This window comes from Sturnus vulgaris, chromosome W (genome assembly GCF_052056855.1).
Source record: "Sturnus vulgaris isolate bStuVul1 chromosome W, bStuVul1.hap1, whole genome shotgun sequence".
NCBI lineage: Eukaryota > Metazoa > Chordata > Aves > Passeriformes > Sturnidae > Sturnus > Sturnus vulgaris.
Window position 1 is genome coordinate 44,043,359 of NC_142282.1, and position 13,733 is coordinate 44,057,091.

General features: G+C 43.6%; 1 protein-coding gene across 2 annotated transcripts; it reads left to right on the plus strand.

Annotated features, from left to right (window-relative positions):
- Positions 1-2,860: 2,860 nt before the first annotated feature.
- LOC148220208 (ATP synthase F(1) complex subunit alpha, mitochondrial) lies at positions 2,861-10,118 on the plus strand. Of its 2 annotated transcripts, none has more exons than XM_088155515.1 (12): positions 2,861-3,042; positions 4,062-4,140; positions 5,210-5,379; positions 6,151-6,324; positions 6,404-6,570; positions 6,689-6,837; positions 7,757-7,908; positions 8,038-8,262; positions 8,369-8,476; positions 9,015-9,159; positions 9,386-9,536; positions 9,914-10,118. In XM_088155515.1, the coding sequence occupies exons 1-12, from the start codon at positions 2,983-2,985 to the stop codon at positions 9,993-9,995; spliced, it is 1,662 nt and encodes a 553-aa protein (XP_088011641.1). In that variant the 5' UTR covers positions 2,861-2,982; the 3' UTR covers positions 9,996-10,118. The 2 variants fall into 2 exon arrangements, with proteins under 2 accessions (XP_088011641.1, XP_088011642.1); XM_088155516.1 differs by lacking the exon at positions 2,861-3,042 and adding an exon at positions 3,220-3,340.
- The last annotated feature ends 3,615 nt before the right edge of the window (positions 10,119-13,733 follow it).

Here is a 13,733-nt window from a genome sequence, read left to right on the forward strand (position 1 = left end):
TTCCTTTCCTCAACTAACAACAATTTCATCTGGAAGGGAAAAGGGTCCAGAAATCTGAGTAGGAGTAAGTGAACAAGACCTGACATTCTAGTGAATATAACCACTGGGTTTGAAATCATCAGATGCTTTACTCCTGGCTTGTCAAATTGCCTTTGAGAGAAACTGTATTCGGTCCCTGAAAATGCATGTCCCCAAGACGTACTCAGCAGTATCTCAGTCTCTTCCTTTTCCCAAATGGTTTAAAGTTGCAAAGGAAATCTTTAAGGAAATTAACTGAGGTCAGATTAGGGAAAGAATGAGGAGCTGAGACTGAAAGATCAGTTATAGTTCCCCAGTCCTTGCCCAAGCAGTATGTAGCTTGTGTTACCTCAAACAGCCCAAGTGGCAGCATACTGCAGCCACTGACCACAAAAGCATGGTCAAAAAAAGAGGGATTTAACCCTGGCTAAGATACTTCTCAGGCTTCAGAGACTTCCTTTGCTGAGATAATCTAGAGTTAATTTTGTGCTCAGTTCTTATATCCTCCAAAGCTGCCCAAGGGGTGTAAAATAAGCCAGACAAGTAAGATTCCTGATCTAAACATCAAGTTTGAAACTGATTAATTGAAAAATCAGACTGAAACAGCACAGGCCATCACCCCTGATTCACAGTGTGAAGAATTACCTGGCAAGAGAAGCGTCCTTTGTTTCAAGTGTCATTGCACTGTTTACAAGAACATTGAGGTAACTGGTGCTTTGACTGGAAAGGCTGGATAAGGAAAGACCCAGGCTTTCTGCAAAAAGGCTCTATAGACAGTTAACTGGAAAACAAATACAACCCAAAATAGTAATTTTTTTAACATTACTGTTATTTTAAGGGACTCTCCAAAGCTAAAACCCAGTCCTACTCCAGAAACTTGGCTATCTCTCCACTGTTAGGGAAAGAGACGTCTTAAAAGAAGGCTTAAACATGCCAAACTGCTGCCACATTCCCACTTGTCAACCAAATTCAGCATGTTGAGGAAGTGAGCACTGCTCCATGCCCCTGACCAGCCTGTCTGAACTCATACAAACCAGAGTTCACCTTTGTGCTATGGCAATGAACACACAGAGGTCTTCCTGCAGAGCTCAGCCTAAGCCTGTTCCTAAGCATATGCATGCTTGTCATGGCAGACCTGGGAAGTCTGAATTTGCAATAGCGCTCACACACATGCCTGTCTGGTAGCACTCACTGTTCTCTGACAGGATAAATCAACCATTTGGTCTCCATCATTATTTATTTGATGGCAAGGCACTAGAACACTGAAGGAAAAAAAGAAATAGGGTTTTAAACAAAAATGTCTTCATGTGTACAATGTCAGTCTTTTCAGAGAAAAGTAAAATTATTTCCTGAAAAAAGCCAGTGAAGGGACAATCCTTTAGCACGTGTTAAAAATGTATTGTGGTCCCCTGAAGCTCACTCTAGGGAGATCAAGCATAACTTAATCGCCTCACTGTTGATTCAAATTTTTTAATTGCTTTCCTTAAGAGTGGCTTAGCACCAGCTCAGACTCAAATCACCTGTAGGGTTTCTTCCCTGTCTATCCAGCCAATATTTCAATCTGTTTCCTAGAGGGACCCCATTCAGAGGTTTCCTCCCAAATTTGCCCTAAATCAGGACACTCACATATGGGACTTGTTGCTAAGTGCACTGTTCCCACCAGGTTAGACCTTGGCAGACAGCTCATGAGAATGGAGATCCCCATGTACTTAAAGCAGGTGAGCCTCTTGCAATGAGGTCTTCCTCAGCTTCTGATGCTGCTGTCCTGTCACCATCACTTCTGATGGCACTGGTAAGGCCAGCTTTCAACTTTCACTTGTCGGCAGACTAAGTTTAAGATACTCTGTAGCAACAGTGATAGGAAAGACGTGTGCTAACGTCTTTACAAACAATTCTATGGGTGAGGGTATGGGTGTTAACATCTTTGAAATGGGTCTTAATGTCTCTATTAACTTCAAGCAGCAGGTTTGTTACAGAACCCAGACAGCTTGGCTCCTGATACAGACAAGTGGGACTACACAAGCCTGAGTTTCTGAACTTTGGGGTAAAACAGTAGGTGTAAGGGGAAATATGTGGTAGGCGGTTCAGGAAGGCTGTACTTTCCTAGTATAATGGGGCAAGGAAGAGGGCAACATGCGGCCAGGAGTTTAGGATAAAAGGAGGCTGCGTCCTCCAAAACCTTGAGAGAGAAAACCCTGGAGGCATATGCCTCAGTGGACTCTCTCCATTTATTTGAATAAAGTTACAGGACTCCGTCCCCTTTATGGACACTGGCTTTTCTTAGCATGATTTTCCATACAACAATAAGAAAACCAACAATGTACTGCACATCACGTTCATTTTGCCCATTTCCAGAACACAGGCGAGACGCCAGCAATTCTCTACCACACTTCTACTACCCAGCTGCTACATTGAGATAGGGGCGGTCAGGAGTGCAAGCACCCACAACTCCCAGAAAGTGGTGGCGAGGTCACTCCTTCAACTACCCTTTGCCCCACACCATCACCCTCTGCCTCCCAGCCCCTCACATTTCTGCCTATGCTTCTGCCCCGTAATCCACACATCCCAACTTCGTGCACCTCACAACGGCTCCCGCCTTTCTCAGGTTCTCATGTCCCCAGTCTAGTCTCGTCTAGGTCCGCCCCGCCACCACTCTCTGCCTTTTCCGCCCGCCGAAGAACATTTCAAGGGCACATATATATAAAAGTATGCATCTGTTCCCCCATCGCTCAGAGACGCAAGAAGTGGAAGGCGCCAGGACGCTAGAGAAGACTGGCGGGGGAAGCAATGCCTGACCCCGCCCTACTTCCTGGGTGCGAGCTCGTCGTAATAAGAGGCGGAGCGAGCTGCTGCCATTTTGGGGAAAGATAAGTGTGGGGTTGTCGCTTCTCTTCTATCTGCTTTAAGTCTCCCTTGGAGGAGTTGTTGCTGCTGCCGCCACCGCCTCTGTTGTCGTCGATTGTCATGTTCTCCGCTCGCGTGGCTGCCTCCCTCACCCTCTCCCTGCCTCGGCAGGCCGGCCTGGTGAGCGCGCTCTGCCCTCCCCGCAGTGAGCGGAGGTGGTGGGTGGGAAGCGACCGCCGCCATCTTGGGGGCCGCGGTGACATTGAGAGGCTGCGGCCTCCTGATCTCGGGAGTTTGGGATGGGGGCCTCACCTTAGCGCCGAGTGTCAGCGGGGCCAGACCTACTGCTGAGAGAGCGAGGGTGCCCTCATTTGGGGTATGGGGGGGGTCTAGGGGACAGCCTGTCCTTCCTCGGTGATGTCGCTTGATGCTGTTTGAGTTCAGGTTAATGTCTGAAAGCTGCTAGATCCCAGTCAAGGTGAGGGATTTGCGCTGCAAAGCTTTTCTAGGTGGTGTTTTTTTTTCCCCCTGTGTTGGTGGGGGGAGCGATGGTGTAAAGATCTGTCCCGACCTGTTCCCGCTGGTGTCCCTTGTAAAGGTGAAGGGAGGAGAGGCCTGCCCAGGCGTTCAGAGAAATACCATTAACGGTGCCTGGATCTGCACTGGGAGCTTTACTTAAGACATAGGATTATAACATTTTATTGCATTTATTATCACAGATTTATTTTTTGGTCGTTGTTTTTGTTCTCGTCTATGTTCTAGCCATACTAGAAATTTTGTGGATTTTGTTTTTAGGAAGGTAAACCCTTAGAAGACACAATATTATTTCTCCCTTGTGGAGAACTGTGAGAGTTGTGGTGATTTCTTTCTGCTCCAAGCATTTGATGTTCAGCACAAAGGTGGCAAGAAAGACAAGGTGTTGCTTTGGGAATCTGCTGCGGTACTGTGGTGGTGGCAGCAGTGCAATGCAGAAAAATGCAGCTAATAATTTAAAGCAATCTCTTTTACCAGTTGTCCTTGCTTAGTAGTGCTGGACTTGGTTCCATAACTAAAACTCATGATTGGAGTGCTGTGGAGCTAAACTCAAAACTGAGACACATTAAATTTATAAGCTCATAATCAAAAATGTCACTGTTATCGCTCAATTTTTTTTTTTAACGAATGAGGAAATTTCGCTGTTACTGAAACAATTGTTTTAGATTTCCAGAAACACCCTGGGTGCAGCGTTTGTTGCTACAAGAAACCTCCATGCCTCCAAAACATGCTTTCAGAAAACTGGTGAGTCTGAGGAAGGTCTTCATATAACAGTGTGGTTTAAGAACTTGCTCTGTCAGACAAAAGGGAATTTGAATGTGGTGTGTGTATCAGTCAACAGAATGCTTGAGGACATTTATGTACTGACGGTATTTAACTGAACTTTTGCAGTTAGATCCAGCAGACTTCACTTTAATAACTATTTGGATTATGTCCAAACTAAGGAATAGTGACATGTTAGTTTATGCAGTTTACCCGCTTTGTGAGGATTTCATTCAGAATTATCTTATTCTGATATTCGGAACTCTTGCAGAATTATTAAAAAAAGAAGCCTCAAATTCTAGTTTTCTGTCTTGTTTGTAGCACTATGAAGCAACAGATGACTCCCAGGCCTGCCAGTGTTTTGTCCTTGAGCATACCTTTTTGCTGCCAGCATTTTGGTGTTTAGAGAAAACAGTGGCCCTGCATAGCTATGTTTTTGATAGAGGTTCATATGCAATTTTTAAAGTGGCTTGGGGTTATTAAATGTATTAGGAAATAAAAATTTCACAATTTTATTTATTGTTTCCTGGCTGGGAAAATAAAGGGTTGTTGGAGGTACACTGCCAAACAAATTTGAGGAATATGGAGAATATATTTTTACAGCTTATATTGAACGACTTCTTAAATGTATCAAGTTCCTTTAAATATATTTGGATCTTGGATCACAAATCACAAGGTGTTTTGATGCCTCCAGTTTAAGTAACCTCTCTGCAAGTTGAGTGAAAATGTCTGTTCTTAGCCTAAGATTAATTATTTGATCTAATTTCTTTCTAGCAGGAGAGATTGTTAATAGTGTAAGACATAATGAAGGAAACTGATAACTAAACAGTCATCAATGTTTTAATTGAAGCTGTCTTGTAATGATGTGTTGAAGCTGCTTTTCTTAGCTGGGAATGCAGAAGCTGTTATTTATCTTATGCATCTAGCATGTTGCTTGCTAGACCTCGTGGCATACCAGAGAGGGCACCTTGGTCTGTGAATTCAAGACAAGCTTACTGTATTCGTATCTTGCCTTAATGTGCTAAGTCAGATGTGAAATGTCTCTTTCCAGGTACTGCTGAGGTATCCTCTATTCTTGAGGAACGTATTTTGGGAGCTGACACCTCTGCTGAACTTGAGGAGACTGGCCGTGTGCTCTCGATTGGTGATGGTATTGCCCGTGTGTATGGCCTAAGAAATGTCCAAGCAGAAGAAATGGTTGAATTCTCTTCTGGACTGAAGGTAAGCTTTCACTAAAGCAGATTGTTTAGCCTAGAAATATATTTTTAAAAAAATAAAGACTTTTAAAGGAGAATGAGACTGTTCTTGGAGTTACCTGTATGAACCTCTTGCATACTTCATTTCAACTTTAATAAGTAGTAACTAGTTAATATAATACTACAAAAAGCCAATATTCTTTGAATTCATGACACTTTGCTTTCAATGTCTGGTTATTGGCTAACGTTTGAATTTTATGTGTCTTCATCTAGGAAGTAGAAGAACTAATGTGCTACTGAATTTTGTTTTCTTTGATTTCATGCTGGCTTTTTTGTTTACTGTTGAATAACAGCCTCATTCTACACTAGAATAAAAAAAGCTATCTGACTGTTCTGAGAGTACTGCAACAGCTCTTCCAATATTTTTAATAACCTAACTCACCTTGGCCAGAGAATAAGCTAGTTTTTCCCTCATACAATTCCTAGGCAAGAGATAAATGTTATATTTGAATCCTGCTTATTCATTCTGTTCTTTTTAGAGAGAGAAATGACAATGTTAGACTGTTGCAGTATAATTATGTGGTAAGTTGAAGGCTTAGGCAAGCAGGTTCTCTAACCAATATGGAAATAGATGCACTGTTCATAAAAGCAGAACGCTGACTATTGTTACAAATAAGATTGAGGTAGATTATGTGGCATACTCTACACTGTAGAATGAGCACATTGGTATTAAACTGTGACAGTTTTTGTAGATGTTGGTATGGGTTTTCTCAGGATAATGTGACCTTTGTCCTAGGGTATGTCCTTGAACTTGGAGCCCGACAACGTTGGTGTTGTTGTGTTTGGTAATGACAGACTGATCAAGGAGGGGGATGTTGTGAAGAGGACTGGTGCCATTGTAGATGTTCCAGTTGGGGAAGAGCTGCTGGGCCGTGTTGTAGACGCCCTGGGTAATCCAATTGATGGGAAGGTAAGTGTAACTAGGTGCTTACTACCTCTGCTTGTATCTATGCGATTCAAAAGGCAACAGTTTCTTTCCTCTTTTTAAGGGTTCTGTTGCATCTAAGACACGTAGGAGAGTTGGCTTAAAGGCCCCTGGGATCATTCCCAGAATCTCTGTGCGTGAACCTATGCAGACTGGGATTAAGGCTGTAGACAGCTTGGTGCCAATTGGTCGTGGCCAGCGTGAACTGATAATTGGTGACAGGCAGACTGGGTAAGTTAAATGCCCAAGCCAAAAATGTACAAGCCAAAAATGTACAGAACTGAACACAAAACTGTGGAGGTTGGGAGAACTGCAGGCAGCTTAACTTATCAACCTCTGTGTTAACCAGGAAAACTTCAATTGCAATTGACACAATAATCAACCAGAAACGTTTTAATGATGGGACAGATGAGAAGAAGAAGCTGTATTGTATCTATGTTGCAATTGGCCAGAAGAGATCTACTGTTGCTCAGCTGGTGAAGAGGCTCACTGATGCAGGTACAGATTTTTGAAGATGGTTGAGCCTGGTAACTAGTGACATCTGTTCTTATTATAACGCTGAATACTGCTGTGACGTCTCCTAGCTGCAAGTATAGACAGAATTCCTTTTTTTATTAAATCAATGAACTACTTTTGTGGACAAGAAATCTTTCTAGGTATCCGGGGGGGAAAACAACCCCTTATTTTTGCTATATCGCATTAGAAGACTATTTTGAGGTCCCAAAACTGCTGAATTTCTTCTGGAAAAGTCAGCCTATTTTTTTTTCCTAGCAGAGTTGAGAGGTTCCTCTTGGTAGGCCTGGTGACAAGCTATGGCCTACAAGTACTTATATGGATTTGATGTGTTTCATATGCATGTACATGTGAATGACAGTTAAAAGTTAAGTGGAGAGACTTGACTACCCAAACATAAGGGATTAAATGATAGCATCTTTTCAGGAACAGTTGACCAAGGCTGCATATGTAACAGATCTTGCTAGAGATCAGGTACCTTACCTCTTGTCTGCTGGTCAAGCAGAGTCATAACTAACAGGAAAAAACCCCCCACACTTTAGGACAGTAATTTGTTTGGGGCTGTGAAACAAATGATAGTATTGCCTTGAAGCAGCCAGGAAACCATGGACTTTCAGGCTGAATTACTTCTAGAACAAAAGTGTGTCTTGGTTAAAGTTGAAACTTAATTTTAAATGAGAAAGAAGCCTGCAAGTGTTAGGTGGCTGTGAACTTGCTCTTGGAACTTCTTGAGTTAGTTGAGCTAACAGACATGTTAATCTAGTAGTGGACTTTCCTGTAACAATGTAGTGATGCTGCCTGGGCTTGCTTTAGCAACTTATTACTTCACATGTTTGTTGTATTTGCTGATTACAGGCATGGTGAGGTAATATACTCAGTGGTGTGTTTCTCCAATTCTTTCCAGATGCTATGAAGTATACTATTGTGGTGTCTGCCACAGCATCTGATGCAGCACCCCTTCAGTATCTGGCTCCCTATTCCGGCTGCTCCATGGGTGAATACTTCAGAGACAATGGAAAACATGCATTAATCATCTATGATGACTTGTCCAAGCAGGTCAGGAAACATTGTTTATAGGCCTCATAGGCTAACATGGTGTTTGTAGCTGTAATATCATCTCAAGTTTAGAAATCCAAAATGTTAAATGAGCTTCTGAGGTCTGAAAGCTTTCTTTATACCATGCAGGCTGTTGCCTACCGTCAGATGTCTCTGCTGCTGCGCCGCCCCCCTGGCCGTGAGGCCTACCCAGGTGATGTGTTCTACCTGCACTCTCGCCTGCTGGAGAGAGCAGCCAAAATGAATGACTCCTTCGGGGGCGGCTCCCTGACCGCCTTGCCTGTCATTGAGACTCAGGCTGGTGATGTATCTGCTTACATTCCAACCAATGTCATCTCCATCACTGATGGACAGGTAGGACTTCTTCACATCCCAGTGTACATCTGTGTTAATTACTGTCAGGTCTCTGAGGAGGCTTCCAAGCTTCTGACCAAGATAATAAACCAATTCTCTCTTACAGATTTTCTTGGAAACTGAGTTGTTCTACAAAGGTATCCGTCCAGCCATCAATGTTGGTCTGTCTGTGTCCCGTGTAGGTTCTGCTGCTCAGACCAGGGCTATGAAGCAGGTAAGCATGAAACTGCTGCTCCTCTTGCTAGAGATGAGTAGTGTGTAGGACTTCCAACCCATTTCACTCTAAAGAGCTGTGAATAGAGAGGGAATAAAGCTTTGGATTCCTTAGTGTTATGAAACTATAAAAGAACAAACTTTGGGGATCTCTTTGATATTTCCATTACTTGTTGAGTAAGGTGGAGGAGAAAAGAAAATAGTATCTGCATAAAGATGTAGGATTAGGTTTTTCAGTATGGTGAGCTGGGTATTGATCTAACTAGAAATAGAGAATGCTCTCTTAACCCTGTGCTTTTAGTCCATATATGGAATTAGAGGTTTAATATCAATGGTCACTGTTTTAGGGAGGCATGCTTATATTAAAAGGTGGTATATTTAGAAATGCAAACAATCATCTGTCAGAATCTTGGTATTCACTTTTCTGGTATGGAAAGCAAAGCTGACTTGTGACAACTGTCATCCAAAGATAACCTGCAAACTCCAAGATACGTTTAAAAGGTGATCAAACTCAGTCTGATCTGTATCTTGTGTTGTAGGTAGCAGGTACCATGAAGCTGGAATTGGCTCAATATCGTGAAGTAGCTGCCTTTGCCCAGTTTGGCTCTGATCTGGATGCTGCTACACAACAACTGCTGAACCGTGGCGTACGTCTGACAGAGCTTCTCAAACAAGGACAGTATGGTAAGTGTCTTGAACTTTAAAAGTCTGCATTTCACAATAGTCTCTTGTGCTAACAGGATTGGTCTTTGAAGATCAACTGCACATATACAACATGGTTCAAGCAAGTCTGCATTTACCATGTGCACAGAATGGACATGGTAAATTCTGCCACAAAGAAAGGACTGCGTAGTACTGATGTGCCCCAATGTGAGAGTTACTGATGGCATGAGTGCTCTCTTTTCTGCAGTTCCCATGGCTATCGAGGAACAGGTTGCAGTCATCTATGCTGGTGTAAAAGGTCACTTGGACAAGCTGGAGCCCAGCAAAATTACTAAATTTGAGAGTGCTTTCCTAGCTCATGTACTGAGCCAGCACCAGGCCCTCCTCTCCACAATCAGGTATGATGATTTATCCTGCTTCATCCCAAGGGTATTGACTTGATGGCTGGAGTGCAGATAATGGTCACTGAACTGTTAATTTAGTATATCCCAGAACATCAAGCCTTAAGCTGCCTGTACCAGAACTGGAAATTAAATCAGCCTTCCAGCTGTCCAGAGCTCAGCTTAATGACTTTGGTTCTTAGGAAATCCAGTTGATGCTTAAAATGGAGAAAGGGTGTTATGTTAGTAGTACAAATTCATGCATCAAACAGAAATGTTTTAATTCATCTACTAATTTTGTTAGAAATGGGAAGGTTTGCTGTGAAGCCTTTGTCTTAGGGATTGACCATCTATCTATTTCTGTGTTAGAAGTTTTAACTAAACTCTTTCAACAGGACTGAAGGGAAGATCTCTGACCAGACAGAAGCTAAGTTGAAGGAAATAGTCACAAGTTTCCTGGCTACTTTTGAGGCATAAACTTAAAACTCTTCAAACAGACCAGGCTCTTGTGATCCAGTGCTCCAGTTCCATCAAAGATTTAAAAGTATGTGCAACTTGAATGTACAGATCTCAATGAGAATAAAAGTTCATATGTAAAAAGGCTTGTATATTCTGATTGCGTTCTGGCTACCTGCTTTCACCTTTAAAACTGTGGAGGACTCCCTGTGACATGTGCTTCCTTAAAGGAACTCTGAAAATTTGGAGGCATCTTAACTCCCCAGCTGGATCAAACTCCCCTTACATGCATGAGGAGGTGTAGCAGTTAGTTTCTGGAGCTATGACCATAGTTCCCATTGTGACAGAGTTGAGGGTTACTCTTGCAGTTTTCATGCTTTTTGCCAGGCAGCTGATCTCTGAGAAAGGCATTCAGCTGGGGAAAGAGTTTATGTTGTCTTGTCATGGGTGGTAACCAGTTGAACCTCACGGGAATCTCTAACAGCCTGATACTGTTACAGAGTATTTCTTAGAATTGCTGGCTAACCTATTCTGGGGCCTGGCTTTTGGAAGATAGGTTCTCTCAGAACTGAGGTCCTTGTGTCTTGGGAGAACTGTAGTTGATTCTAATTCTGTCAGTAAACTGTCAGCAACTGTTAGTGGGTGGGAGGGAGGGAGGTTGTATACCAGAACACTGTTTTCATTTCCTAACTTCTGCATGCCATGTGAGGCGTGAGATCCCAGTGTTAGACCTAGCTGGGATGTAGGAAAGTTAAAAGTTATTCTACTTTGTGTGGTGTATTCAACTTCACCTGGTACACTGGAGCTTGGTCATTAATCCTTAGTGGGCTTTTGTACTGCAGTTACCTGTGATCAGGACTGATCTTGAGGCAATTCACTCTGTTCCCAGTTAATTTCCTTCACAGAAGCATCTTGCCTCCCACTTCAAACCTGCTGTGTTACAAGCAGCTAGAAGCATTCTCACACAGTTACAGGCTAACAAGCTGCTCTGTTGTACTGTCTGACTGAGGTCAAGTTCACAGCCCTCACAGTGATGTGCTTTGCATTAGTAGCTGGAAGGGTGTTGATAACAGACCAGTGTTTTGGTTACTGCTCAGCAGCACTGTTCCTCTGACATTCCTTCCCCCCATGAAAGGAATGGGAGTGGACAAGATCCTGGGAGGGGACACAACCAGGTCAGCTGACCCAAATTAGCCAAAGGGATATTCCATACTGATGCCTTTTGGGACTGCCTAAAAACAGAGGCCAGACAAAATTAAGGAAATAAAAAGCAGTTATATTTCTTGAAGGGCCTTCAGGTACATTTTGGGCAGATGAAGCCCACCCAGGGGCTACACTCAAAAAAAATGGGTGACAGGTCACAGGTTTTCATACTTTTATAAGTTTGGTCCATTTGCATATTGGGGGTTAATCTTTCAATTACAGCTTCCAGTAATGAAGTAATTTACCCCAAATTTGCTCTCCCCTCAACTCACTTTTGTTTATGTTCCTCAGGGCCGGAGAGGGTAAGGTGTCCTTGATTCCCAGGCCTAGAGAGGATCTGTTTTGTCTGACCAAAATGGGAAAACAGCAGCTAACACTCCATATGGAGTTTGGAGTTATACACTAGAGAATTGCAGGATTACAAATATATGAAAAATAGAAAAGCTAAAATCCTAAGGCATCAATACCATATGACATCAGCTCAGATATATAAAGCTAAGGGAGAGAAGAGGAAAGGGGCATTTGTGAGTCTTTAAAGTTTGCCTTCTAGAGGAACCATTACGTGTGCTGAAGCTCTGCTTCCCAGAAAGTATCTGAACATCACTGCTGATAGGAAGTAGAGACTAACTTTTCTTTCCATTAGCTTATGTGTGTGCATAGACTCTTGCTTATTTCTTTCCTTTCACTGTAATAAAACTGCCTTATCTCACCCACTGGTTCTTCTCCATTTTATTCTCTCCCTGTCTCATTAAGAGAGTGATAGAGCAGCTTAGTAGGCACCTGGCACCCAGCCAAGGTTAACTCACTACATCTGTTAAGGGCCTGAGTGTTTGGAGTGTGAGCTCTGCAGTACAGGAAACAAAATAACACTTTTTTAGCCTGGGAGTGTCATTCATCTTTCTGGGGAGAAGCTGGCATGTTAGAGTGGGGAGGCCTAGGAACGTCAGCTGTTGTAGTCCCTTTAGGCTATGATGGCATGGATTTGTAATGATGGCTTGTGCCCTCTTCGGAGTGTGGACAGGGTTAGTCTAGTTTAAATCAGCCTCAGGTTACAATTAAGCAGATTTGTTTCAGTAAGTGGAAAATGCTTTTTTTTTTTTTTTTTGTTACTTTACTGTACTTTTTTAGCTATCCACATGTTAAAGCAGGCAGCAGGTGTGATTCAGGCTTTCCAGCTGCTTTCATCTTTAAGCACTGCTCAGAGGTTGTTTACCTGGCATCTCCTCTTGGTCAGTGGACCATAATAAGCTATGAATAAGGGCAGGATGTGTATTGTGAAGGAGAGTTGTGTCTTAGGAGAAGCAGCTGAGGGAGCTGGGGCTGTTTAGCCTGGAAAAAAGGAGGCTCAGGGGGCACCTTTTTGTGCTCTACAATCACCTGAAAGGAGGTTTGTAGCAAGGTGGGAGTTGGTTCCCTTCTCCGAAGTAACAAGTGACAGGACAAGAGGAAATGGCCTCCAGGTGCACCAGGGAAGGTTTAGATTGGATATTAGAGAAACTTCTTTACTGAAAGGGTGGTCAGGTATTGGAACAGGCTGCCCAGGGAAGTGGTGGAGTCACCATCCCTGGAGGGATTTAAAAGACCTGTAGATGTGGCACTTGAGGACATGGTTTAGTGGTGGGCTTGGCAGTGCTGGGTTAATGGTTGGACTCAATGATCTTGGAGGTCTTTTCTAACCTAAACATTTCTGCACTTCAATGAAACCTTTCCAAAATACTCTGGCAACCCTGTGCCAAGCCAGCTGGTGAAAGCACTGCAGGTTGTATGGGGATGGCCATGCAGCTGCTGGCTGTGTTGCTCACCCTCTGCTCCACATTTCTGTTGGGAAACTGTGCAGGTTAATTGAGTTCAGCTATCACTAATGGGTTTCTCCCATGGCATGCCAATGCTGGTACCTTGTGTTCCATCTGCAGCAGTGTACCTTGTTCCTCCAACCCATGGAGACCCAGGAGTGCACAGTGAAGGCCCACATAGCAAGTGGGGTGAATGTAACCATCTGTGCCCCAGAGTGGAACCTGCTGGGCAAGCTGGTGGCGGAGCGCAGTGGCAGGATGTGGGAGGCATGGTTCACAGCCCACTTCTGGGTGAGTGGGTGTACAATGGGATGGGGGCAGAGGGGAGATGGGGATCACCCCTCTCTGGTCAGTAGAGAGGCCTACAATCTATTGCTGCCTACAATCGTGGTCCTGGGGTGCCATTGCTGAACTCCCTGAGCATCCTGTGATGGTGAAACACTGGCATAAGACTGTGCAGAGAGGTGATGGATGTTCCATCCCTAGAAACATTCAAGATTGGGTTGGGCAGGGGAGTTGGACCAGATGGTGTTTAAAGGTCTTTTCCAACTCAAATCCTTCTATGATTCTATGATGCCATGGCAGGCACTAACCCTCCAAACGTCCTGAGAGCTGTGGCTTTGCAACTTGCCCTGTGCAGCCAAAATACATCCTGTCAAGTGGCTACTGCTGTGCTGGAGAAAGTCAGTGCCAGGCTGAAGATTTAATAATATTAATTGACCACTGGTGAACTACTTGGAGATAGCATGGCCAAAAAGGGTCT

Bases quoted from the DNA above. Each gene is read 5' to 3' on its own strand.
- LOC148220208 (XM_088155515.1), top strand. From the start codon at position 2,983: ATGTTCTCCGCTCGCGTGGCTGCCTCCCTCACCCTCTCCCTGCCTCGG. The intron at 3,043-4,061 runs GTGAGCGCGCTC...CAATTGTTTTAG, and splicing joins TGCCTCGGCAGGCCGGCCTG to ATTTCCAGAAACACCCTGGG. The intron at 6,571-6,688 runs GTAAGTTAAATG...TGTGTTAACCAG, and splicing joins ATTGGTGACAGGCAGACTGG to GAAAACTTCAATTGCAATTG.